Here is a 23,794-nt window from a genome sequence, read left to right as displayed (position 1 = left end):
TAAAATATATCTCTCATTATATGTAGATATATAGATACATAGATAAATATTTATACTCATATTTATATAAATGCATTTTTTAATAAAACAAAGTAAAATATATATTTTTTTCTCTATGAGAAGAGCTTTTTGAAGGCTTGACATCACTGATCTTTGAGGCACACTGTTGGATTACCAGGCTGACACCCCCTTGGGGCACCCTTTGGGTAACAGTGGGGATTTTCCTATGGGGAGAAAGTCATCTTTCACAGAAAACACGGGAATAACTCATAACTCAAGGCAACTAAAGGTTTAATTTCTGTCTTGAGAGGGCCCCATAGGAAGCACCAGCCTTCAGCAAAATCCTTATGAAAGGATTCCTTCTCTGAATTTTCCAAACAGGCCTCTTTGTTATTACCCCAAGAGAGTGAACCACCAGTCAGGGAATTAAATCTCCCTTATCGTTTCCAGACTATTTTACCTTGCTGTGCACACCCCATTGGCGGGAGAGCCACAAATGATTCCTCAAGCTCCACTCCAACCACCAATCTGCCGTGTCTGAAATGCCCCAGCCCTTGCCGGCTCACGTATTTGACTCCTACACCATGGGGAAGTCCCCCTTGGATTCCAAAAGAAAATTCAACTCCTTGGAATCCAAACTAATAAACTTTCACAGAGTGGCCCCAGGTGGATTGGTTATCACGCTATGTCGGTCTCACCTAACCAATAAGGCGGCTGGTTGGCAAGTTCCCAGGATGAATATTCTCCTATGACCATTGGATTAGAGGAAGCCAAAAGATTTTCGGCCGTCTACACGCTCAACTTACACCCCACCTGGGTTCTGGGGTAGAGATCTTGTGACGGTTGGGGCCCTGCAAGGCAATTAAAAGAAATAAAGCAAAGTATTATATTTTAATTGATGTAATCTTCAAGCTCCCAGTGGAATCTGGGGTGATATCTGACTAGAGTTACCCCGGGTATCAATTGATGGCTATTCTGTGAAAGTGCATTTAGGAAGACAAAACCCTACGAATCCCGAACTTCATTAACATGTGTATCCGTTTGGGGGGAGAGGGGGGTTGGCTCAGACTCCCAGGACTACAAATTGAAAGAAGCCACCTAGATTTTTCTGGGATCTGAACAAAGGCCAAAGGGGGTGGGGGGAGTTGGAGAAGGTAGAGAGGGTGGAGAGAGAGGGGCGGGGGGGAGGGCAGGTGGAGGGGAAGACACCAAGTAGGTTTATATTTTTATTTGCTTTTAGCATACCTGGATGTCGGACACACCAAACTATCCTTCCCAAACCCAAACAGCTTTCACCCATCACTAACACTTCAGGGTTTGTTTCTGTTTTATTGTAAATATTCCAGTTGAAGAAAGATAAACAGACAAGAAAAAACCGCTTTATACAGTATACAGAGTCAGATAGAAAATACAGAATGGAAAAGAAAGCCGACAACCAACAGATAAAAAGTGGAGGCGAACCAAGGAAGAGGACTAGTTGGTTGCAGGTTCACTGACCAGCTCGGGCGAGGCACAGCGACGGTCCCGCAGCGAATAGAAACTGTCTAGCGCTGTCAGTCTTATCTTCACTCCATGCGGTGAAGGACACAGACTTCATAAATGATTCATGGGGACATTTATTTCACTAATCCATTAAAAAAAGTTGGCTATTGATCAAGATATCCTGCTCATAAAAACGAGTTGTTTAAAATAAAAAAAAATCAAAACAAAAAATCCCTTCCCGCCCCAGTGGGATCTGACAGCAGAGACCACACTGCCGGAAGCCAGGAACGGAGCTGTGGGTTAGAACAGTGTGGCACCACTGGGGTCTGCGGTCAGGCGGTCTTCGGTGCCCTTCCCACCAAATCCACGAGACTAGAGGCAAGGTTGAAAAAAATACTTGAGTCCTTTTAGAGCTTGCCATCATTTGATGGTTTAAGAGGGGAAAAAAAAAAAGATTCAAATTCGTGAGAGAGAAGGTCAGCCTAGGACACTACCGGCGTCCTTAAGGGAAATCATCAGGGTCCCATTTTGGCCCCCAGGATGGCAGTTCTAACTAACAGGACTGGCACAAAGAAGCTGTTGAACTACCCAAATGGTAAAAACAAACAAACAAACAAAAAAACACCAAAAAACAAAATAACCCCATGGAATTAAGCTCATCATCTTCCAAAGATGTCTTTATTTTAGTACATTCAGAACAGAAATGTGAGGACAGTTGGATTCGAGGTGACAGTGGTGGCGGTGGTGGTAGGGGCTCTTTATTTCCGTCTCCCTCTGAATTGTCTACGTTTACAATCAGGAATTGCATAGAATTTGTTTTCCATCAGAAAATGAAAACTCTGCATGAAACTCGCAGCTGGTGAAGCCAAGCAAAGGTCACAGAGATGCTGGGAAGCCCTTCCCCTCAGCTGAGTGTGGTGGACCCCGCAAACATCTCCCAGAGAACGCAATAACCAGCAGCCATCTGAGAGCCTAGAAAGCATCAGTCGTTCTGATTTCGGAGATGGAAGAGAAGTTAAATACTTTACTCAAACTCACACGAGGGGACTTCTGCCTCAGCTGAGGTTAGAGCTCAACAGGCCCCAGTTTCCAGCCCTGGGTGTATCAGCTCTGAGACCCCACCTGTGTCCTAGGAACCTGGCACCTTCTTGATTATTTAAAGGTCTTTCCACTTAATAAACACGCACAGCACACACTCGCCCACATACACATGCACACACACACACACATACCTGCACCCAGATCTCACGTCTAGTAGAAAGAAATCACCCAATCCACAATAGTCTTTGGGGTCTGGCTTCAAAGGCAGCCTCTGAATTTGGTTAAAGAGATGCCCTTGACAAAGGATGCACCGTACCAATAGGGGGGCCCCACACCCCTTCTCCCCTGTGACTAGCACATTCCATCTGAAGCCAAGCCAGGGTATGGGAAAAGTGTTTTACGCCACTCTGCTCCTTAAGCAAGGCCCCAGGATACCTCATGCATTCTGCTCTCCTCCCCTGTCTCTGTTCTTCAGAGATCACCTTCACAAAAGACCAAATCAAACCCAGTGGTAGTGAAAGTCAGAAAGAGAGAGAAAGAGAAGACATAGTAACCCCTGAAATCCCAGGCATTTCAAGGTCTCTCTGAGTAAACCACGAATTGATTGGATTTGGGCATTTAAAAAATTACTTTAATGGACTTTGGAGACTCTCCACCTTATTTTTCCCAAGACCCTTCTCCTACACTCACTGGAGCCCCCAACTCCCACTCAGAAAAGAGAGGTCGGCACCTGAAATCCAATGCACTGGCCACTCCATGTCCTAAAATTTAGGAAAAAGAAACGGATTATTTAGATTCCCAATGCCTAACGCAGCCTCCCCCTCCAAAAAACAAAAACAACCCCCCCCCAAAAAAAATCACATGGCTAGAATTGAGACAATACGAAGAAGAAAAGTGGGGCGGGGCGGGCGAAGGTGGGGAAGGGAAAACAAAACAACATTAACAAAAATATACAAATCCAGAAAAGAAAAACTTCCCTGTTGAGTTTAATTTGTTTTCCTGTAAGAACTAGACCCAGGGTACAATGGCCCCTTCCTAGGGGAAATTCCACTGATGATTCCACCAATTCATTAGACAGGTCTGAGCAGGGACCCCCACCCCAGACTCTGTAATTCTGGCGGGAGGAAAAGGCCCACTGGGAGAAGATGGGTCCTTGTGGCCAGCAGGGAGGGCGTCCCCTTGCCGCTGGGGTACAACGTCTCTCGGTGGTCCTGGCTCCCGGCCCCGGGCGCTGGCTCTGGCCAGGGCGGCAGGCTCTGCGCTCTTTCGGTCAAGGTCTTGGATCCAGGCTCGGGCGAGAAGCGTGGACGCCCCACGAGTCCCGGCTCCCTGCGGAGCGCAGCGCCCCCCGGCCTGCCCTCCTGCCTCCCCGCCCGGCCTGCACGTGTCCGGAGCCCCCCGGGCTACTCGGGCTCGCTGCTGTTGGTGGTCTTCTCCCACTCCAGGCTCTCCTCGCTGCGGGCGGGAGACGGCCGTGCCCGCAGGCCCTGGAACCTGCGGCACTCGGGGCAGACGCGGATGTGTGTGCAGCCGCGGGCCACCAGGGCGGCCTCCTGGGCCAGTCTCTGCGCCAGCTGGTCGGGTTCCCCGGCCCCGCACAGCTTGCCGTTGCTGAGCGTCGCGGTGCCGCGCGGCCGGCGCTCCTCGGGAATGGGGGGCCGAGGCGGAGGCACCCCAGCTCGCCGCCGGCGGGGGTGGACACTGTCCTGACACAAGATGATGCTGCGCAACTCGGTCACCATCTCCTGGCAGACGGACACCTGGGGGGCGGGGAGGAGGAGGTCACAGTCCAATGTCTCAGAACTAGCCCCTGCGGGTCCCTGGCCTGTCCCTTGCACATCTGCTTGGGTGGCCGGGGGGGGGGGGGGCAGAGTCTCTGAATTGAATAATTGTAGGTATGGAGATATTGGGAAGACCTGTCAACCCATCCCCTCATTATACCTCCCACTTAGCATTTGAACGCGCTCCCTACCATAGTGCTCCACACCCCTGCCAGCTGGTCGCCCAGTCTTTGCCGCACACCTCCAAAGACCTTGGCCTCACTATGTTGGGGCAGAGCCCATGAAACAGTTCTTCCCTCTACAGACGTCAAAATTCGTCTTCCTAAAATTTTCTTCCATCCACCCCTGTTAGATTTATACCCTGAAGCCTACTAAGTAATAGCCTCTCTTCTGCAGGTCAGTGTTTCAAGTACCTGAAAAATTCACTGTCCGTGAACATTCTGTTCTCAGGCTAAAGACTCTCATTCTTTGGGTCGAGTGGTTATAGCTAGAAAGAATACTCAATATAACAACAAAAGGAACAGCAATCACCACCCTCTAGGTCCACAGCCTCCTGAAAAGAAACCCCCCCGGTCCAGCTCCGTTTCAGAATATTTTAGATTTTAGAGTGGTTATACAACGCCCATGCTCTATACTGTGTATCGAAGCCAGTGGGGTCTAGGGCAGATCCTATATTCAAACACATTAAAAATTGTTAAGAGTAAATCCTGAAAGTTCTCATCACAAGAAGAAAATCGGTTTTCTTTTTGTCTTTTCTTCTTTTTTATTGTATCTGTATGAGATGATAGATGTGAGCGAAACCTGTCGTGATCATTTCACAGTATCGGTAAATCAGACCATCACCCTCTATGCCTCACGCTTACACCATAATGTATGTCAATTATTTATCAATACAACTGGAAAAGGGCCCATTAGCATTTCTGTAGCAAAACATTCATACCTTTACACTGAGTGGGACAAAGACCACAAACATTAATGCTAGCCTCAGACCTGTGCAAGTTTTGTCGCCCAGTGTACTTTGTACAAAATATATTTAAAAAATTGGAACTTTCCAAGCCTTTTAGGTTTCAGAGTTGCGGGTGAAGAATCATGACCCTGCACGGCTGCTACTTCTACTCTACCCATTTCACAGATGTGGAAAGGGAGGCTCAGCGAAGTCATAGACCTTGTGAAAAATCACTTGACTCACCAAGAGCTGGCCCAGAATTTGAACCTAAACCTATCCACTCCAAAGCACGTGCACGCTCTGTTTAGTTCTCTACTCTGTGCTGGAAAGGACGCTTTCCGGGACGATGACAGGAGGAAAAAAACCTGCTCTTTCATGGTCTTTCTTCCAGTCTTCTCATTCTATCAATGGAATGGTTGTTCTACTAGAGCCAAAGAGCTAATGGAGCCTTACTCTTCATTTTAGTTCTTAGAAGTCCTCACTGAGGTTTTCGAGGTATATCCTGAGGGTGCCTTAGCTTTTAAGAATAACCAGATCCTCTATCTGGAGTGGCTGCAGAGAAGGAATATCATGTAATGGGATACGACCCATCTAAACCCTTCCTAAATTGAGCCCTGTTACTAAATATCAGAGACTCTGGGCAAGTCCCGTAACATCTCTGTGCTTCCAGTAATAACTGTAAAGCTAAAACAATAGCACCTGCCTAATCTATTACATGTGACAAGACATACATTTATCGGCTGTCAACTACGTATCAAGCACTGTGCTTTGCACGAAAATAAGATAGTGGCCAGAGTCCTGGCTTTTAGGCAATACAATGTTCAGTAGGGAGGCTGATATGAAAATAATTGTAATACAATGTCTAAGTGCTTGATCAACAGGTTGTAGTGGTATTGGAAAAGAGGAGAAATGATCAACTTCTCCCACCCAAGGATGAAGGCAGGATACCTGGGGAAGGTTTCAGAAAGGAACCCCTGAACTGAGTCTTACAGAGTAAGTAAGTAGCACCATTATTTTAGGAGTGGACAATGCACGAAAACCAGTAAAGTTGGGGGAAGAAGTTGGGGTGGGGCTGGGAACCAAGAAAGCCTGGTGTCAGGCAAGGCAAGGGAGGAGAAAGCTTCTGGAAGCTTCTGGAAGGAACTGTCCATTTCATGAAGGGCACACTGAGGTCCAGTAAGGCCCCTTGGGTTCTCTTTGGTTTTGTCTATTGGGAGGGGTTAGCTCTCTTAGCAATAACTTTTCAGTGCAGGGTTGGGGAAGAGTCAGACTGCCCTGCATTGAGGACTGGATGGGAGGTCAGGAACTGGAGACAGCCGGATCCCCCTGGTTTGGAGGAGGGGAAGGACAGCACAAGAGTAATAGTAACACTGCTACTATTTTATGGCTTTTTGTTGAAAAGCCCAGCATGGAGCCCAACAAGGGGCTTGAACTCATGACCCTGAGGTCAAGACCTGAGCTTAGATCAAGAGTCAGATGCTTAACTGACTGAGCCACCCAGGTGCCCCAGTATTATTATTTCAAAATAGAAGATAAACTTGAGCATAATTTTAGATTTTGGGGAGAGAGCAATAGGCAAACATACAAGGGAGAAAAAGGCAAACTTAAAAGGGAGAAAAAGGAAAATCCTGGAGTAGCCGAGGGAAGTGGGATGAGGACAGAGACAGAGGGGTACCCAGGAGCATCTGCAGCGGCTGCAGGGGTGGCTTGAGGTGTGGGTAAAGTTTTTAGTGGGGTTTTAATTTGGGGCTAGCCTCTCCTGATTTGTGGGAGTGGGCAGGAGTAAAATTAACCGTTACGCATGAAGGGACAAAGGGATGTGACAAGCAGGTGATGGTTTGGAAGTCCTAGTGGGTATGGGAAAGAGTCTGAGCACAGAAAAGTAAAAGGACCAGAAGGCAAGTGCTGTATTGAAGCCCCGCCTGAGGCTGGACCCCACAGACGGAGGGGCACATGTATATCCCTGTTTCTCCAGTGTAAGGGAGGAGGCTTACAACGACCCAGAGTTGAGAGACTGAGAGAAAAGTGAACATGCTTTAAAAACCAAATAATGCCTTCAGCATGTCAGGACCGGTGCCCCTTCTCAGAGGTAGAATGGGAAAGAATGGGATAAAGTCTTCTGCCTTCTATCCAGAATTCTCAGTCTGTGTGAAATTTACATTAACCCAGTTTTTAAGCTACAGGTTTGGGAATTAAACGGACCCAAAATCCCTGAGAAGGAAGATGTACTTCTTGGCCTTATGTGAATTGGGATATCTTTACCAGTAAGGCGAAACATACCAAAGACAGAAGAACCAAAGTCGTCCCTTCCACTGGTAGCCTGGTACTTTGGGCTGTTCCTCTTTGCCCACACTACACCTTATATTATAGTTGTAGAAGACTTTGTTGTGAGTAAAACACACATTATGTATTTATCATCTGGGCTGTTCTGGAAAAGAGTCTGAAGCTCAGGAGTTAAGTGCACTTTCTGCGGTGGCATGATTATAAGGGATGAAGCATCAACCCAGAGCACTTGCCCGTGGGACCGGGACTCTTTCTGCCTCGCTGTCCCGTGGGTGCTCCCCCCTCTTCCGGGATCTCACAGGTTTTGTCTGAAATGACTTTCATAGGTGCATGAGCCCATCGGCCAACACCACAGGTCATACCCATTCGAAGGTTTACCTCAGTAGCTTCCGAGTGTCGGAGAGTCCATAAAAACTCCAACATAGCCATAAAAATGGCCACGATTAAGCCACAGATAAGAACCACAAAGATTCCACCAATATTCTCCATCCCCAGTCCTGCAAGAGAGTGAGAACAAACACAAAATAACGTAAGAGGGCTATAAGACATACTCATTCTACCAAAATGCTGGAAGTCGTTTAACCAACCAGAACCTGAGTCTTGTAGATGCTTTTCACACATCTTCCTTGCAGGAGATATAATTATCCTTTTGAGGGGGGAAAAAAAAAAAAAGGTGTGGCATAACTGGAGTGGAAGAGGGGAAGGAGAGTCGAGTTGGAAAAGGAGGAGTCTGGTGAGAAGCCTCCAAAAGGACTTCTAGGGGTGGGAGGTGAGGGTGATATTAAGAAAAGGGTCAGGGGTACCTGGGTGGCTCAGTCGGTTAAGCGTCCAACTCTTGGTTTAGGCTCAGGTCGTGAGCTCAGGGTCGTGAGATCGAGCCCCATGTTAGCTCTGTGCTCAGTGGGGAGACTGCTGGGGATTCCCTCTCCCTTACCCCCTGCCCTCCACTGCCCACTCTCTTTCTCTCTCTCAATCTCTCTAAAATAAATAAATAAATAAATATTTTAAAAAAAGTCTCAGGGAAAACTTGATTCATCCTGCAGAGACATGATACCAAAATACCTATAAATTCTAGGTGGTTGATAAAAATTTTAGTCCATCTTTACAATACCAGGTTTGTTGGATATAAAACAGTTTTTCAACCAAGCTATGGATAGAAAAAAAATTCCAGTTCTGTATCTGTGTCAACAGGTTACTAAGACACATATTGAGACAGAATGTTTTTATCCCTCTGGACCAGTGGTGGCCATCAGAACCACGTGGGAAGCTTGTTCAAAATACAGACTCTTCATCCTTACACCACCAGAGCTCTTGAATCCATATCTCTGGAGTGGGGCCCAGGAATCTGCATTTGAAAATACATTTTACAGGTGACTCTTTTCTAGCCAGACCTAAAATTCTTTTGGAGATTAGTATTTTTCAGAGCAAATACATAACGAAGTTCCTTGAAGTCAGGCATAGTTTCCAGTGGTATTCTCCCCACCAAGCACGATCCCTGGCAGATAGCCTATACTCAGTAAATATTTGTAGGGTTTTACGCTTGTTTCATTTCCACAGTGTCAGACATTGAGTTTAGCTGTGTCACCGGATGCTTTACTTGGCATCAGAGAAACCCAAACTTCAGAAGCGTGTCATAAGCCCATGAGACCCTGATTCAACAGGGGCCACCATCGTAGATCCGAAAGCACCTTTGATCCAGGAAATTGCCAGGAGGGTAGCCTACGCCCTGTGCTAGTCTGGAATGCTTGCGCATTTGAGTGTCTGTGTAATCAGGGGTGGGACACGGAGCTACGTCAGCGTTAGGGAAAGCCAGCCTCATACACCACTATAAATGAGCTTATATGAGTTCTGCATCTTGGAGAGCTGGAAAAATAGCTCCACGTAGCCAGGAGCCATTTCAAGATGCCTCGGGTTTCCTCTCACAAAGCCTCGGAGTGGATGTCTGTTGCTTTTTTGTTTTGTTGTGACAATGGCACAGCCCGTGTAGGGATGGGGGTGGGGGTGGGGGGGAGGAGGGAGGGGCGCCTACACTAATCATCTGCTATGGATCCTCTCTTTTGAATAACCCCAGACAAGGGGATATTTAAAAACTCAATTCTAAGGGAAGGCATATAGGGTTTGGAGAAGATTTCTACTTTCTGGGAGGAAGGAGGTTAGGGTTCATTTCAACACCTGCCCCTCTAACCTGGGATCAGTTGAGCTGAAAGTTTTTTGACCATGGGAACATCAGGACCCACATGAGTGGAGCGAACACAAAGGACCCTTGAGAAAGAAGAGGGCACAGATGCTGGGATGCTCTGGTGTCGGCTCCAGGAGCAGGTGCATGGGTGGAGGGAAGTACATCTGAGCGTCATGGGTGAACTCCATGGGTGATACTCCAGCTATGGAGAAGGCTGGATGGAGGGCCTCAGTGAAGGAGAAGTGGTACCCCATAACCTAGATGAGGTATGCCCACCTGTTCTGGTAAACAGACCCCCCAAGTGACTGTGAAGGTCCTGTAAGACTCTCTGGTCACTTTCAGATAATTGCACTTGAAACAGAAAAAAAAAAAAAAAAAAGACTAGGATCCCCCTGAAAGGCCTCAACCTCCCCTCTTGTTTCTGCAGAGGGGAAGATCCTCTCAGCTGGGCCAATTCTGCCAATTGGGCTCCCTGCCTGTCTCAGCATCATCCCGACCCTTTGACTCCCTTCTTGCCCCTGACTCTCCCTATGCGTAGACACATACTCACGTGCCTCTCTTCTCAGAGAGAAAATGAGAAAACCTCCTTCCCTTTCCAGCTCTGTCTAGTGAACACCCCTTCTCTCTCCTTCCTTCCCTGGCCAAGATTTTTGAAACAGTTGTCTATATCAGAACTATTTTAAGACATTTTAAAGCCCTTAAAAAAGCATACATTTGGAGGCCCCCCTCTCACATAACAGCAAGTAGAAGAAAATGCACCCATATCTTAACGTTAAATGCATTTTTAAAATTTTGCTTGTGATGTGACTGAGTAGCAAGCAACATTTAATTTATAATTGGCTGTGATTTCTCAGCAATCATTGTGCATACAAGGGAATGTTTGCAAAATGAGAAAAATCTAACCCCAAAAATTGTTTCTAAATGTAATGAAGTTTTTATGAATATTAAATTTAAAAATTAATGAGGTCGAAACAATGTTACATTTTGGAGATATTTAATTAAACGTGTCTTAATTTAATTTTGCAGTTTCTTTTTTGCATCTTGAAGCTAATAAATTTTTTCAGGCCTCAAACATAATTTTGGATGCTTGAAAACCTTTTAGGCCCAGGGAAGCTGAAGAAGAAAATGGTTCTATCTGAATCGACTTTTGTTTTTCCCACTCACTCATCACTCATCTCGCAATTCTGTCTTGCACCACGGAAACCACCCACACCAAGGTCACCAACGAACATCATGTTTCTAACCTTTTGGAAATTTTCCAGTCGTGATCTTAAGTGACCTCTGATAGCACTTGGTATTGCCAACCACATCTCCTTCTTGACTTTTTATAAAGACATTGCCCTCTTGCAAACTTCTCCGTGCCTTTTGCTGGCTCTAAGGCACCATCTCTCCTCGTTTCCCTGCGTTTGGTCTCCTGCCTCCCCCTCCTGCACTGGCTAGTACCAAGTCCTGCTGATTTTGCCTCCTAAATCCTTGTTACTTTCTCACCCTTCTCTCTAGCCCTGCTACTGCTTTCCTCGGTCATGTTCAGGCTCCCACTGTCACTTGGTTGGACTACTCAGCGGCCTCAAAAATGACCTCCTGCTTGCAGCTGTATTGCTCAACTCTACCCTCCACTAAGTTTGCTTGAGTGATCTTCCCAAAATGCAAAATCTAACTGCGAGAAATCTCTAGTTACTGTTCATAGTTCCCAGCACATAGCATTGATGCCCCTGTCTTCTTTCTGTACCCTCCTCTGCCTGGAGCCTACCTCAAACCCCCAGACACACACTGCGCTAAACTTAACCTTTCCTTTAAGGCTTTGCAGAGTGGTCACTTCCTTCAGGCTGCCTTCCCTGATCTTAACTAGCTCTGTTAGATATACGGCTTTGGTGTTTCACTGATCATGCACTGTGACTCATTCTAACATTGCATCAAATAATGTCCTAGTTTGATCTGCTATCTCTGGATTTCTCCCTATATTATGAGTTCCTGGAGGGAAATATCCAGGTCTCGCTCAACTCTGTAACCTCACAATCACGGTGCCCGGCCCATAATCGGAGCCCGATAAATGTCTGTGCAAAGAAGGAACAGAAAGTAAGAGGATAAAGACATCTCCTATGTAAAATTCTGCATCATCAAAAGCTTTGGATCCATACTGTGAAATGTATTCATTCCTAATTAAATTCTGTTTGAAATAATAGTAAAGTGTGACAGCCCTTATCGGGGGCTCATAGCCCAGTCACAGAAGCAGATGGCCCAGACCATGCAGAGTGGCTGGCCAAGGCAGGACTGAACTCTGACATGGGCTAATCCACAACGTGGACCCAGGGTACCGGGTCCCCGGCAGGTGCAAGGGCATGAGGGAGGGTTATACACAGACAGGTGATTGGAGCTGGGATAAGTTTGATCAGATCCGGGAAAGCTTCTCAGAGTAGCTGAGGTTTTAACAGGATGCGGGGAGAAAGCATTCGTCACTGAAACACCCCCAGGTCTTGCTTTCCCAGCTTCTCAAGTTTCAGGTCCAGCATGTTAATCATGGCTGTTAGCTCCAGCGTGCTGAATCCTGGCTGGGCAGCCTCCCCGCCCAGGAGCAAGCTTGTAAGCCATTGGTGCCTTTAGGAACTTATTGGAAAGTGGAGGCAGGAATAGATTGCTGGCATAGTCAGAGTTGAGAAACAGATGGAGTGGGAGCAGGCAGCGAGTACTAGCAGAGCCCAGCAGTTCTGCTTAACGCTGCCATCAGTCACCCTCCTAAAGTCGAATGCCTTTGCCGCACACAGCCTCTCCTTGAGCACGGACACCCTCCAGTCTGATCCCAGGCCCTCCATGCACTCAGAGCCGCCTCGGCCCCTGCGAGGGGGGAATCGGCTAATCACAGCCCCTTTTCCTTCTTAGCTGTACACCACAGAAGCCACCTAGACAGATGGCTTTCAGACTGACAATCTCTCTTGACACCTGAGTCTCAGAGTCTCAGCTATGCCCCGGCAATAAGACCATATCAACTGGAACAGAACCGAGCTCCCCCTGAAAACTCTTGATTAAACACTAACCCTGGTGTCACTCCTAGCTTGGCCGCAAATACAAATTACGGTTGACAAATGCAAACCAACAACTTTCCTTGTCTCTAGAACTATACAGGGGAATGGCAACCTGGAAGGGAGGACCTCGGAGCAGATCTGAATCTCCACCCAACTGCTCTGCCTTCAGTTCTGACCTGAAAGTGATCACTTTTTGGAGTCACGTGCCGTACTCCCCTTGCATATCTCCTGGTGGCACTGTGGAAATTGGCAACAGAGATGCATCGATGCTCCTTTTGTACAAGGGGTAGGTCTAGCCTGGGAGGCAAAGAGGCAGAGGCTGCAAGAACCACAGAGGTGGGTACAGAGAGCAGAGAGACCGGCACTACGATCCCATGTATTTGTTCTTGGATGTGGATCAATAAATCTTTCTCGAGAAGCTTCCACGAGCTGAGCACCAGGCAGTGTGCTGAAGTTCTGTGCAGCGATCCACACTGAAAACTCTTGATAGACACCTGAATTCTTCGACCAAAATGACTTTGGAGCACTTTCTATTTCAAAAGTCATATTCACCTACCTCCATGCAAATATATTAAATGGTCCCATCATCCGAGACTTATTTACTGTAAATAGCAACTTCACGAGACCACGTGTGAGCTGACCTCTACGACCTTGTGAGAAAATACGAAGGGACCCATCAGGTGTGCACAGCCGAGGACAGAAACAGCAAAGCGTGTCATTCACTCTTCCCGCGACATTCCCTGACTAGACTAGCAGAGTCTCCAGACAGTGACGGAAGAGAGTGAAAGGAGGCGAACGGACACGACGTCGAAGAGGGATGGAAGAGGCATCTGATAATTTTTGCAATTTATCAAAACACAAGCTTGGGAGAGGCGCTTTACAATTTATCAAAATACGAGCTCAAGCGCCTCATTTTTAAAAACATTTGCTATCTTGTTCAATTATCATTAAAAACACTGTAAAAAAAAAAAAGCCCACTGTTGGCATTTTACAGTGAAAGAAACAGGAATTCAAGAAAGTTAAGTGGCCCAAGTTTTTACAGCTGAGACGTGATATCTAGATACATTTCACTGCCCCCGCTCATGTTCTCTATAAAAATGAAGTTGACCTTTATGACTGCTTCCTGGCAGCAAAGTTACTAGGCTAAACCTTTTCATTGAATCCCTGTGAAACTGCTACCATGTTTGCCTCCATTTCTCTGACAAGGAAATCAACGTAGTGGAGTCGGGTAACGTGTCCCTGGTCCCACGGCCAGCAGCAAGGGCCAGATCCCAACTGAAGCCAGAGCCTGTGTCCCTATCCCTAACCCACACGGCCTCTCCCCGGAACTAGCCTTCCTTCTGTGACAGTGATGGGATTACAGAGCTCACCCCCATGCTCTGATGACTGAATTCATTCCTGGGACCTCTCCTCCTCCCCAGAGTGACCGGGAAAGAGGGCCACTCTTTTTGTACAGGGGTGATGTATGGTTGTATGTATGGGTGAGTTCCACTGAGAAAATTCCCTTCTCCCCTTGACAACATTACATCAAATGCTTGAAACAATGCTTTACTGACTCCACCTTGACTCAGCGGCCGCACAAAGTTGAGCTGTAGACTCTACGGTTGCTGACCTCCTTTGATGGCAAACACATTGGGCCACCATTTGCCTCTGTTCCTGATCCTGTTAACTGGTATCCCCTGGGAATTTCTCCATCTCTCAACAGTCCATCTGATTTGATTAGGGAGAAGCTTCCTCGGCAAGCATCTCTCTGAGACACTATCTAAACTCCCATATTCGGGTTTCCAGTCTTGGCTCTCTCCAGAGAAACCAGAGAACCGGGATCATCAGGCTGGGCCCCCTGAGAAGAGAGAGAGAGGAAAACAACCCCAGAGTCCACTCCCCACCCATCCCTCACCCCCACTCTCACTACGATGTCTCACATCCCCCTGGGCCAGACAGCAAACTTCCTGCTCTCTAAGGATTCTGTGACTCAATACCACTGGCCCCTTTTCCATCCTTGAAAGGGGACCCTGATTTTCACAGCCTGGTGGTGTATTTATGTTCCTTTGAAGCCCAATTGTGAGCTTGTGTTTTTCAAGATAAAGGTATTTAATTTCCTTGGAATTTACCAGCTACCTTTTTGTCCAACCATTGTTCTGCAAAGCCTTCGGTAACCCAATCCCCTTGAATCAGGGTGCCGGCATTTGTGAGTGGCTAACGGAGATTTCTTTTTATAGGGGCTGAGTGAGAGAATAAATAAAACAAGTGTTTTTGAAAAAAAAAGTGCAGAAGAAAATGAAAGAGCTTGGAACAAGGCTTCCATACACTCTACCATTTCATTTTTCAGCTGCAGATGAAGGTAGATGGTCACTGAGCTCCAGGCAGGGAAGGAAATTGGGGAAGGTATGGGGAAGGGGTAGTGTGGTTCTCCCCAGAGCCAAGGGAGGCCTGACAAAAAGACTCATCCTGCTTGACGGCATCATCCCAGTGTTAGGGTTCTTCTCTGGAACTTGGCAATGATGTTTGAGCTGTAATACTGGATTAGAAGTAGGGTAGCACCAGATCCTTCTCTTCTCGCATTTTAATAGGATAACGAAGTGGAGAAGAATTATGTTAGCTACTGCCCACTGTCTGGTACACACTGCAGATGTTCCTCAACTTACGATGGGATTATGTCCTAATAAACCCATTGTCAGTTGAAAATATCCTAAGTGGAAAATGAGTTTACTACACCTAACACACTGAACATGATGGCTTAGCCTCGCCCTCCTGAGATGTGCTCAGAACACTGCCATTAGCCTACGGTTGGGCGAAATCATCTTGAACAAATCCTCGTTTGTAACCAAGTGTAGGAACATCTCATGTAATTGACTGAACACTATCCTGTAAGCGAACCCTGGAATGGCTGTGTGGGGAGAGAAGGGCTGTTGGTGTATCAGCCTTGACTCTGGTGATCTCAGGGTGACTGGGCGCTCTGCTGCTGCCCAGCATCATGGGAGAAGATTGTCCCACACACCGCTAGCCTGGGAAGAGATCTAAACCCCAGGTTCCAAGTATGTGGTATACTAAATGCCTAAATGCGTCTTGCTTGCGCGCCATCATGAAATGGAAGAACCGTAAGTCAAACCGTCGTTAAGTCAGGGACCAGCTGTACTTGAAAGCAAAGTGCCTACAGCCACTGTCTGTTTCAGAAGCCTCTGACAAAATGACCCTCCTCACATCATACCTTCATCTCCATCCTTCTCTGCCTGCTGCATGGTCTCCTCCTTCCTTTAGGCTCACGGGAAAGCCAACGGACTCACATCAGGGAAAGAAAGATCACCCAGGAGCCGCTCTGGAAAGCAACTTAATATGACTGCCCTTTGTTGGGTTTGAGATGCAAGGAAAAAAAAGTTCCTGTGGCTCCATTCCTGGCAACCATTTAAAGACGTAAAGGAAGAGATCTTTCGGGTCATGCTGGTCCTGTTCTTCTGCCCCAGGAGGGGCTCCCTGGAGCAGGAAGTTACATTCCGTGAAGTCTGATGGCTAATTTGCCAGAGAGAGAGACCAAGCGATGGTGCCTTCGTTCCAGGCTAGTGCTTCTCGCTTGGCTTGGAGAGGGTCATGCGGACTTTTGCTGGGCGAGGAAGCCCTTTCAGCTTTCTGCGTCGTGTTTGTTTGGGCTTCGGCCACGGCAGAAATGGGGCCACTGCCTTAAACTGGCACCAGCTGCCGTGGCTGGGACGGGCGCCGAGCCTTGGCTCTTATGGCGACTTGCACAGCACCTCCCAGGCGGGGCGCTTTGGATGTATTAATACAGCCCATCCTTTCCTTCCAAAGGGCGGCTGGAGAGAGTGGACACAGCCTAGTTAAGAGAACCCTAGCATCCCCTGAAGCATCTGGGACCCAGGCAGGGCGACCTCACTCTTTATTTCCCTCTTTTCATCTGCTCTGTTCTCTTCTCTGTGCCAGGGAACATTTCGTCCCCAGTGCAGAGTGGAGCCTCCTGTTATGACCTCTCCAACTTCCCTGGGAGCCCGATCTGCCTGTGTGCCTCCCCTCTCCATCCCTCCTGAGCTCTAGCATCAGCCTCTGTGGACTGGGGAAGGGTTTCCAAACCCCAGGGTTTTCCACTTGGCAGAAACTCTAACTTAAGTTTTTTTATAAATTACCTGATATCTACCCCTAGCTCCCATTTCCACCAATCGCCAAAAACTTTGAGACTTCAGTCACTTTGGCTTCAAATTAAGCCAAATGCAGTATTTCCTCTGTTCTCACTTCACCCCTGGATGTAGTCCGGGTCTGAGGATAGGAAGGAGATGATGTGTCATGGGAATGGGTTAGGTGTCTGGTCTTAAGGCTGGGTTCCACTTAGATTTCCAATCTGTGTGGGACTAGGAAAATGCAAGCCTGTCCCTGGTCGCTTCCTCCCGGTCTCATCTCTCATGCCCTCTCTTCACTGTAGTATGACACATGTTTCTGGGGCTTTCCAAACTCCAGAAGCAAACAAAAAAATCTCTTTACCTCTTAGAATCCCCAACTAATCTAGGAGTTCTATCTGCTCCTGTCTTGTGTCCCAGCAAGGTAAAGAGCTCCTTCTTAAGGACCCTCTACATTCTAATATATCCTTTTCCTGCTCAGAAGCTCCCTATCCTGGCCAGGGTGTTGTTGTTGTTATTATTATTATTAATCTGGTTTGCAGATGTGGCCTGGGTCTTGTATTATTTTTCTACTCTCTAATTTCTAGTCCCAGTCATGCCAAGCTTCCTTTAGGTATTAGCCTTCCATATTGCAAAATATTTTTCCAGCAAATCAAAAACCTTGACTTCTAAGAACACTGTCTCTGCTGAGTTGTAAGAACTGTTGGAACTTAAAGTCAATAATTTGATTCTTTGTTCCTCCCGAGGCAAGGACTGTCCCCTGAGACCATGAACGCCAGTGACAGCTCAGAATTCCATCCCAGAACCTGCTTTCATCATGTCCCGTCTTAGCCCAGCATTTCTGAAGTCTGGAGCCAACACTCTCAAACTCAGCCCAGGGTGCCAAGGCATTGGCAATGCCCTTGGATATTTATGAAGCATCTTCTGGGACACTAATTTTACTTAGAGTTGAGGTGGAAAAACCATTTTAAATAAACAAGCCTATGTTACATTGTAAGTTGCAAAATTCATGTGTTTTTAGAATAAAACAGGAGACCAAGGACATTCTAAGCACAGTGGGCTGTTTTAGTGGATGTCTCCAGGCCCCCAAGAGTATAGGCTTGGTGTCTGTTGCTATTAATTCCTACCAACAAAAAGCTTGGGATATGCTGGTTTGCAGTCCAAATGCTTCCTACAAGTTTTCAATGCTCTCTGAACTCCAACCTTGTCCTACTTATTCAAACCAGTTTCTGAACGCAATAGCTACGCTCTACAACATTCCTAAAGCAGTGACTCCTGATACATGCTTCAAGGTTCAGGCCAAATGTCCCTAAAGTCTTTCCTGACCACTGCTCAGAATTAATCACTTCCTCCCCTGGGCTTCATAAACACTTTCTTTATGGGTCTCGTAAAGCATTCCTACAGTGCAAGCATTATAGTGATGATTTGTGCCTCTCTAGGTTCTAAACCTCTTGAGGACGGGGCCATGTCTTCGTCTCTTCCATAATCTCAGAGCCTAGCACAGTGTCTGATACGCACAGATTTACAAAGCACATTGGATGCAGTGGGGGTATGCAAACATTTCTACGCCACCAGCGGGGGGGTCAGGGTTCCTGTTTGGGAGGCAACAGGCATCGGAAGTGGTACCAGTCTGGAGGTCCTTGAGATGACTGCCCACTTCATTCATTCATTCATTCATTCATTCACTGTTCATCCTTTCATCAAAACATGGATGTCATGTGATAATGCTGGTCACCAAGATACAAAAATAAATATGACACAGCCCCTGCATTTGAGTTTTTTATAGTCTGTGGGGGACAAATGTCAACAGATGCAAAAGAGATGTCGTAAGTGTGGGTTTTAGAAGAGCTATATAGCCTTAAGGAGCACGTGATGAGTGGGCACGCTTGTGGCCATGGACACTGTTCAGAACTCTCACGGTGCCTTAATTGCTCCCCGAGGACTAGATTTGGGAATAAAATTAGTTCTCACTTCCTTCATGCCAGTCACTTTTGCAGAGGGTTTATTCAACATGATTTATGTCATTCGATCTTCACAATAGCCCTGGGAGGTGACATGATTATTCATCGTCATCTCTATTTCCTAGAGAAGGAAACTGAGGCTCAAAGATGTTTCTTTAGTGTCTGTAACAAGGCTGTTTATGGAGTGGGATCCATCTGAACCAAGGCCCATGATCCTGAACCCTCTAGAAACTGCCCGAGGGAAGAGAGCTATCCTCGTAGCTGATGGTAGAACAAACAGGTAGGCAGGACAGTAAAAGTCGAACGAGCTCCCTTCTTGGAGGGTGGGAGGGGGGTTGGGGGAAGTCCACTGGACTTCAGTGACACCTTGAGTGGGAGAGATGATCCAGACAGGGGCCCGTGAGTGACCACGATAAAGCACCCAAATCACCGTATTTGCCAATTTTACTGTTTCTCTCTGGGATCAGCGGGATGCATAAATAAACACCGGCAAAGACATACGTGCACAAAAGGGAAGGACCTGTGGCCAGGTTTTGGGGTCAGGGATGAAAGGGGGAAACTGGAGACATGGGAGCAATTCAGCAGTGAGCCTCGAGGGGAAATGTGCTCCTAGAGATCAAATGGGGGATCGGGTTGACAAAGGCAGGGAAAGCTGGGGAAGCCAACAAACAGTGGGAAGCAGGAGGGGAGGGAGATCTGGAGCTGGCAGAGCTAGCTGCCAGCCGGGGTGGGGGTGGACGACACTGCAGGAGTCTGTCGGGGTCCCTACACCGCTCTGAGCCCTGACTCCTGCCCACCCCCCCACCATGGTGTTCCAGCCTCCCTCATCCACAGTGTCTCTGCGTCACCACATCCTCTGGGTCAGCTGCTCAGAGGCAGGAACGGCCTGACTACGTGGACAGCTCTGGGGTGAAGCTTGTGCAGGAAGGTCACTGAATCAGTTTCATCGGTCACTTTGCTAATGTGACCCAGGAAGACACTGCCATTGGTAGCTTTTGACAACTACCAGCCCGCAGCTTTAGTCACAGATCCCACAAATATTTACTGGGTCCCTAGTACATGCCAGGCTCTGTCGGGGAGGCTAGGGACACAGAAACAAACAAGACTGGGTCCACGGCTAAGGGGCCATCTGCCAAGCAGAGACCAGGAGCTGCAATGTAGAATGTTGAGTTCTCTGTCCAAGCCACAGAAGGCGCCCAGCCCACTGGGGGAGTGGGGGTAGAGGGGGACCAGGGACTTCTATGAAGAGAGCTACCTGAACATCTCTCCTATTTCAGTCATCGGTCAGGGGATGGACTCAAGGTCCCTCTGCTCTGGGGCCCAGATTCACCTCCCTGTTTCTACTTTAGATTATTCCAGATCAAAAGCCACCACCGGTTCCCTCCCCCGCTTGGCAAGACGGCTGCTGTTTCCCACCGGTCTGAAGGTCTCTGTTACCACAGAACAACACTGACCTACGTTACCTTATCAATAAGCTCATTTTATTTTGACTGTTCCAGGCCTAGTCAGATTTAGACTGTTTTCAATCCACATGTCTTTTTGTGGGGAGGGGGTGGTGCAGGAGCATTTCGCTACCCACACCTTCCCGGGACAAACCCTCCATACAGCTCCGCTCTCCCCATGGGAACCTTGCTTGGCTCCGGCTGCGCCCATGGAGCCCCTGCCCACATCACGGATTCCTGCTGCATCTTCCTCAAGGGGCCCACTGCCGGCAACCCCCCTGCGACCCTCCCTACCACTCAGGTCCTAAACATCTTCAACATCTACTTCATTCTATCAAATCCACAGAAGTTTTCTGATACCCACATTCATTCATTCATTCATTCACTCATTCATTTCCTTCTTTCTTCCTTTCCTTCCTATTCTTTCTCTCTCCTTCCTTCCTTTTTTCTGAACAGAGTTAGTCTCCTCCACACTTGATCTTTGGGGACCAAGATCAAACCAAAGCCAAGGTTTGTGTGGCTTCCGTGGCTTCCTATGAGGGAAGGGGCAGCATTTCCTCTAACATAGAAAAGGCCACTAAACTACCCAGAAGGCAATATTCCCGAGACCTAGTCTTGCAGGACGGATTCCCACGCAGAGATACTTGGAAACACAAAGTCACTCATTCACTGTCTCATCACGGATAATCATTCACGCTGGGCAGAGAGAGAAGCATACAGTATTACTCATTTCCCTCCTCGGCCGCCTTCCTAGGGGACAGCGTGTATAAGTAAATTTGTTACATATTTTAGCAAGGCTGCCTTAGATGACTAGGGCGATCATATGATTTATTGTCCAAGCCAGGACATTACGAGACATAAAGGGGGTTCTAAAAATAACTAAGAGCATTAAATGATCGACAACAGATGTAGCCCGGGACTATCCTGGGCCAACCCCCTATAAAAACCCCGGGTGCTCAGGGACCCTGAACACTCCCTCACCACACATATCAGCCGGTGACTGCTTTCTATCCAGTGTGATCTAGACTTCATTCATTCACTCACTCATTCATTCATTCAATAAAACATCCACGTGCCAGGCCCTGTGGACAGCCCTGTGAGGAAGACAAGTCCTGTCCGCATGACACATGTTCCGGTAGAAGAAATGGGAAGTAGACAAATGCATGAATAGAACATACAGTATCAGGGCGTGATGAGGCCTGACAAGAAAACCAAAGCAGAGCTCAGGGGATGGGGGAGTCAGGTGAGGGCAGGGTTAGCCTCTCTGGGGGAGCCTTTGCAGAGGCTCCAGCCCTCCACCCGGCCCCGCCCAGCCCTAACTTCCTTCCAAGGCTTGCTCTCTGTGTGTTCCAGCGACCATCACCTGGACTCTCAACACCAGAACAAGCTGTTGTCCCCCAGAGCAGGAGGGGACGCTCCTGAACCCACTTACCTTTGGCTCTGTGATCTTCCTCCTTGGGGCACTTGCCGCCTTCCCACCATTTGCGCTTCAGAATTTCTAGGCGGTTGTTCTCCTGCAGCTGGAGAATGGCCAGGTCAAACTCATCCCGGAAAACCGAACCTGTGGGGTCACGGGAGAGCCCAGAACACGGGGTGTAAGTGTGCTGTGAGGCATCACTCTGCTCCTTTCCCCAGTACACCTCCTGGGCACTCTGGTCACTTAACCCCAGGAGGAGAGGGACAGACACGGCAGGGGTCCCCACAGGAGCACGGCTCTCCCCCTGGCTGGTTCTGAGGACCCTCCACGAAGAGGAAAGGGTTCTGGGCCTTTCTACTTTCCTTCTCTCTAACTGATGTCATGTTCAGCCCACGGTTGAGAGCCCAGTGAGGGTCAAGCGATGGCTTCTGGGGTTCCCGGGGAGCCCCGCTTCCTCACCACTTTCTACTCAGGTTAAACAACCTGCCTAGGGACACTAGGGAAGCTGGTCATGAGGCTTCCCATTTGCCTCCAAGAGGCCAGGGTGGAAAAACTTGTGTGACACAGACCTCTCCCTCGCTCAGCTGTCTGTCTTCTGCTTGATCTAAATGAATTTCCCAGGCACCTGTAACTCTTGCTACATCACACCTGACATCCGTTTACCCAGGGCAGCCCCCAGGGGGAGAAGAGCCACCCGAGAGAGGGACAGAAGCCACCTCTCCCCCATCTGTGTGCAGAAGCCAGTCACGGGCAGCCCAACCTCCCCCCCGCCCCGGCCTGCTGAGTGTCCGACAGCCCCCCGTCCCCGTCCATCACCCTGTGTATACCGCTCCTCCTTCCCTCCTCAGACAGAAGGCTTCTGTTCGCTGCAATTCTTTTTTAATTTTTCTGATGGAATATGGTCAAGGAGCTTTGGTTCTGGAATTTAGGTTTAATCACAAAAACAGGCTTAAATGAAACCATGGGAAGCTCAATGCCTCAGTACAGGCCGAGGCCGGAGATCTTAAAGGAAAAGCTGCCAAGAGGCTGGAGACCAGCTAAGCTCCTCAGTTTTCCTGCTCAAGCTCTGTGAAGGCCTGATGTGGACAGATGCCTCAGGGGAAAAGGCTACAGCGAAGGATTCAGGCCGAAGCTTGGAACAAATAGATTTGTGCTCTTCAACTTTAATACGCATGACCTAGGGATCTGGTTGACCTGCAGACTCTGCATCCGTGGGTTCCACGGGCCTTTTATTTTCCTTAAGATTTTATTTATTTGAAAGAGTGAGAGAGAGAGAGAACACAAGTGGGGTGAGGGGCAGAGGGAGAAGGAGGCTTCCTGCTGAGCAGGGAGCCCAATGCAGGACTCGATCCCTGGACTCTGGGATCATGACCTGAGCTGAAGGCCGATGCTTCACCCACTGAGCCACCCAGATGCCCTTAGGTTGTGCATTTCTAACAAGCTCCAAAGGGGGTGCCCTGCTGCTCGGCCACAGACTGCACTTTGACAGACCGGGGACTAGATCAGCTGCCAGCTCTCAGGACTCTGACAGCCACGACCCACAGAGGAACGCTACCCTCCTGGAGATACAACTACGCCTGGGCATGCAAATCCACAAGCTTGTGGCATAGAACGTGTCTATGCGACGTGGGCCAACATCAAGAACGCCTCGTGTGCCGTAGGTACTTATTACACACCTGCAGCGGTCAGCTACTTGAACTGCCAGATGGGGCTACGTCGTGAGACTGATGAACATTCCAGGTTTACAGACAACTGTCCGGCCCAGCCAGGCATTTCAACCAGTTTTCAAGGCATTTTCAACCCAACCTCAACAGCACCCCAGGGGCTCCATAAAAGGATTATTCTGTTTATTCCATGTTTGCCTGCTTTGCTCCTAAACCACTTTACTAATTTTCCCTCTCATTCTGTGTGCTGTTTTTCTTAATTTTCTTGGGTCCAAGCACATAGCTTATTCTCTGGTTATGTTCTTACCCCTCTCTCCACCCACTTAAAAACGACACACACGCTGCCTTTCCTGGATGTAACCTCAGCTGGATGTAAATTCTCTCTCATCACTGGATTGTATGATGCTCTTCCCAACCTGATCTGAGAACCTGGACAAGTCCACAGCTCACCTATCCT

The 23,794-nt window shown here is 48.1% G+C and overlaps 1 protein-coding gene across 1 annotated transcript in view; it reads right to left on the bottom strand.

Annotated features, from left to right (window-relative positions):
• Nucleotides 1–3,474: 3,474 nt before the first annotated feature.
• The window catches only part of GRIK4 (glutamate ionotropic receptor kainate type subunit 4), a 421,019-nt gene continuing 400,699 nt past the window's right edge, over nucleotides 3,475–23,794 (bottom strand). The window contains exons 19-21 of the mRNA XM_044258062.1: nucleotides 21,689–21,817; nucleotides 7,912–8,030; nucleotides 3,475–4,283 (exon numbers count right to left, since the gene is read on the bottom strand). Of these exons, the coding sequence (XP_044113997.1) occupies nucleotides 3,927–4,283; nucleotides 7,912–8,030; nucleotides 21,689–21,817 (605 nt within the window). The 3' untranslated portion in view covers nucleotides 3,475–3,926. The remainder of the gene's footprint in view (nucleotides 4,284–7,911; nucleotides 8,031–21,688; nucleotides 21,818–23,794) is intronic.

The sequence above is a fragment of the Neovison vison genome, chromosome 7 (assembly GCF_020171115.1).
Source record: "Neovison vison isolate M4711 chromosome 7, ASM_NN_V1, whole genome shotgun sequence".
Classification (NCBI taxonomy): domain Eukaryota; kingdom Metazoa; phylum Chordata; class Mammalia; order Carnivora; family Mustelidae; genus Neogale; species Neogale vison.
Note: the sequence above shows the minus strand (reverse complement) of the source record. Positions and strands in the feature narration are given on the sequence as shown.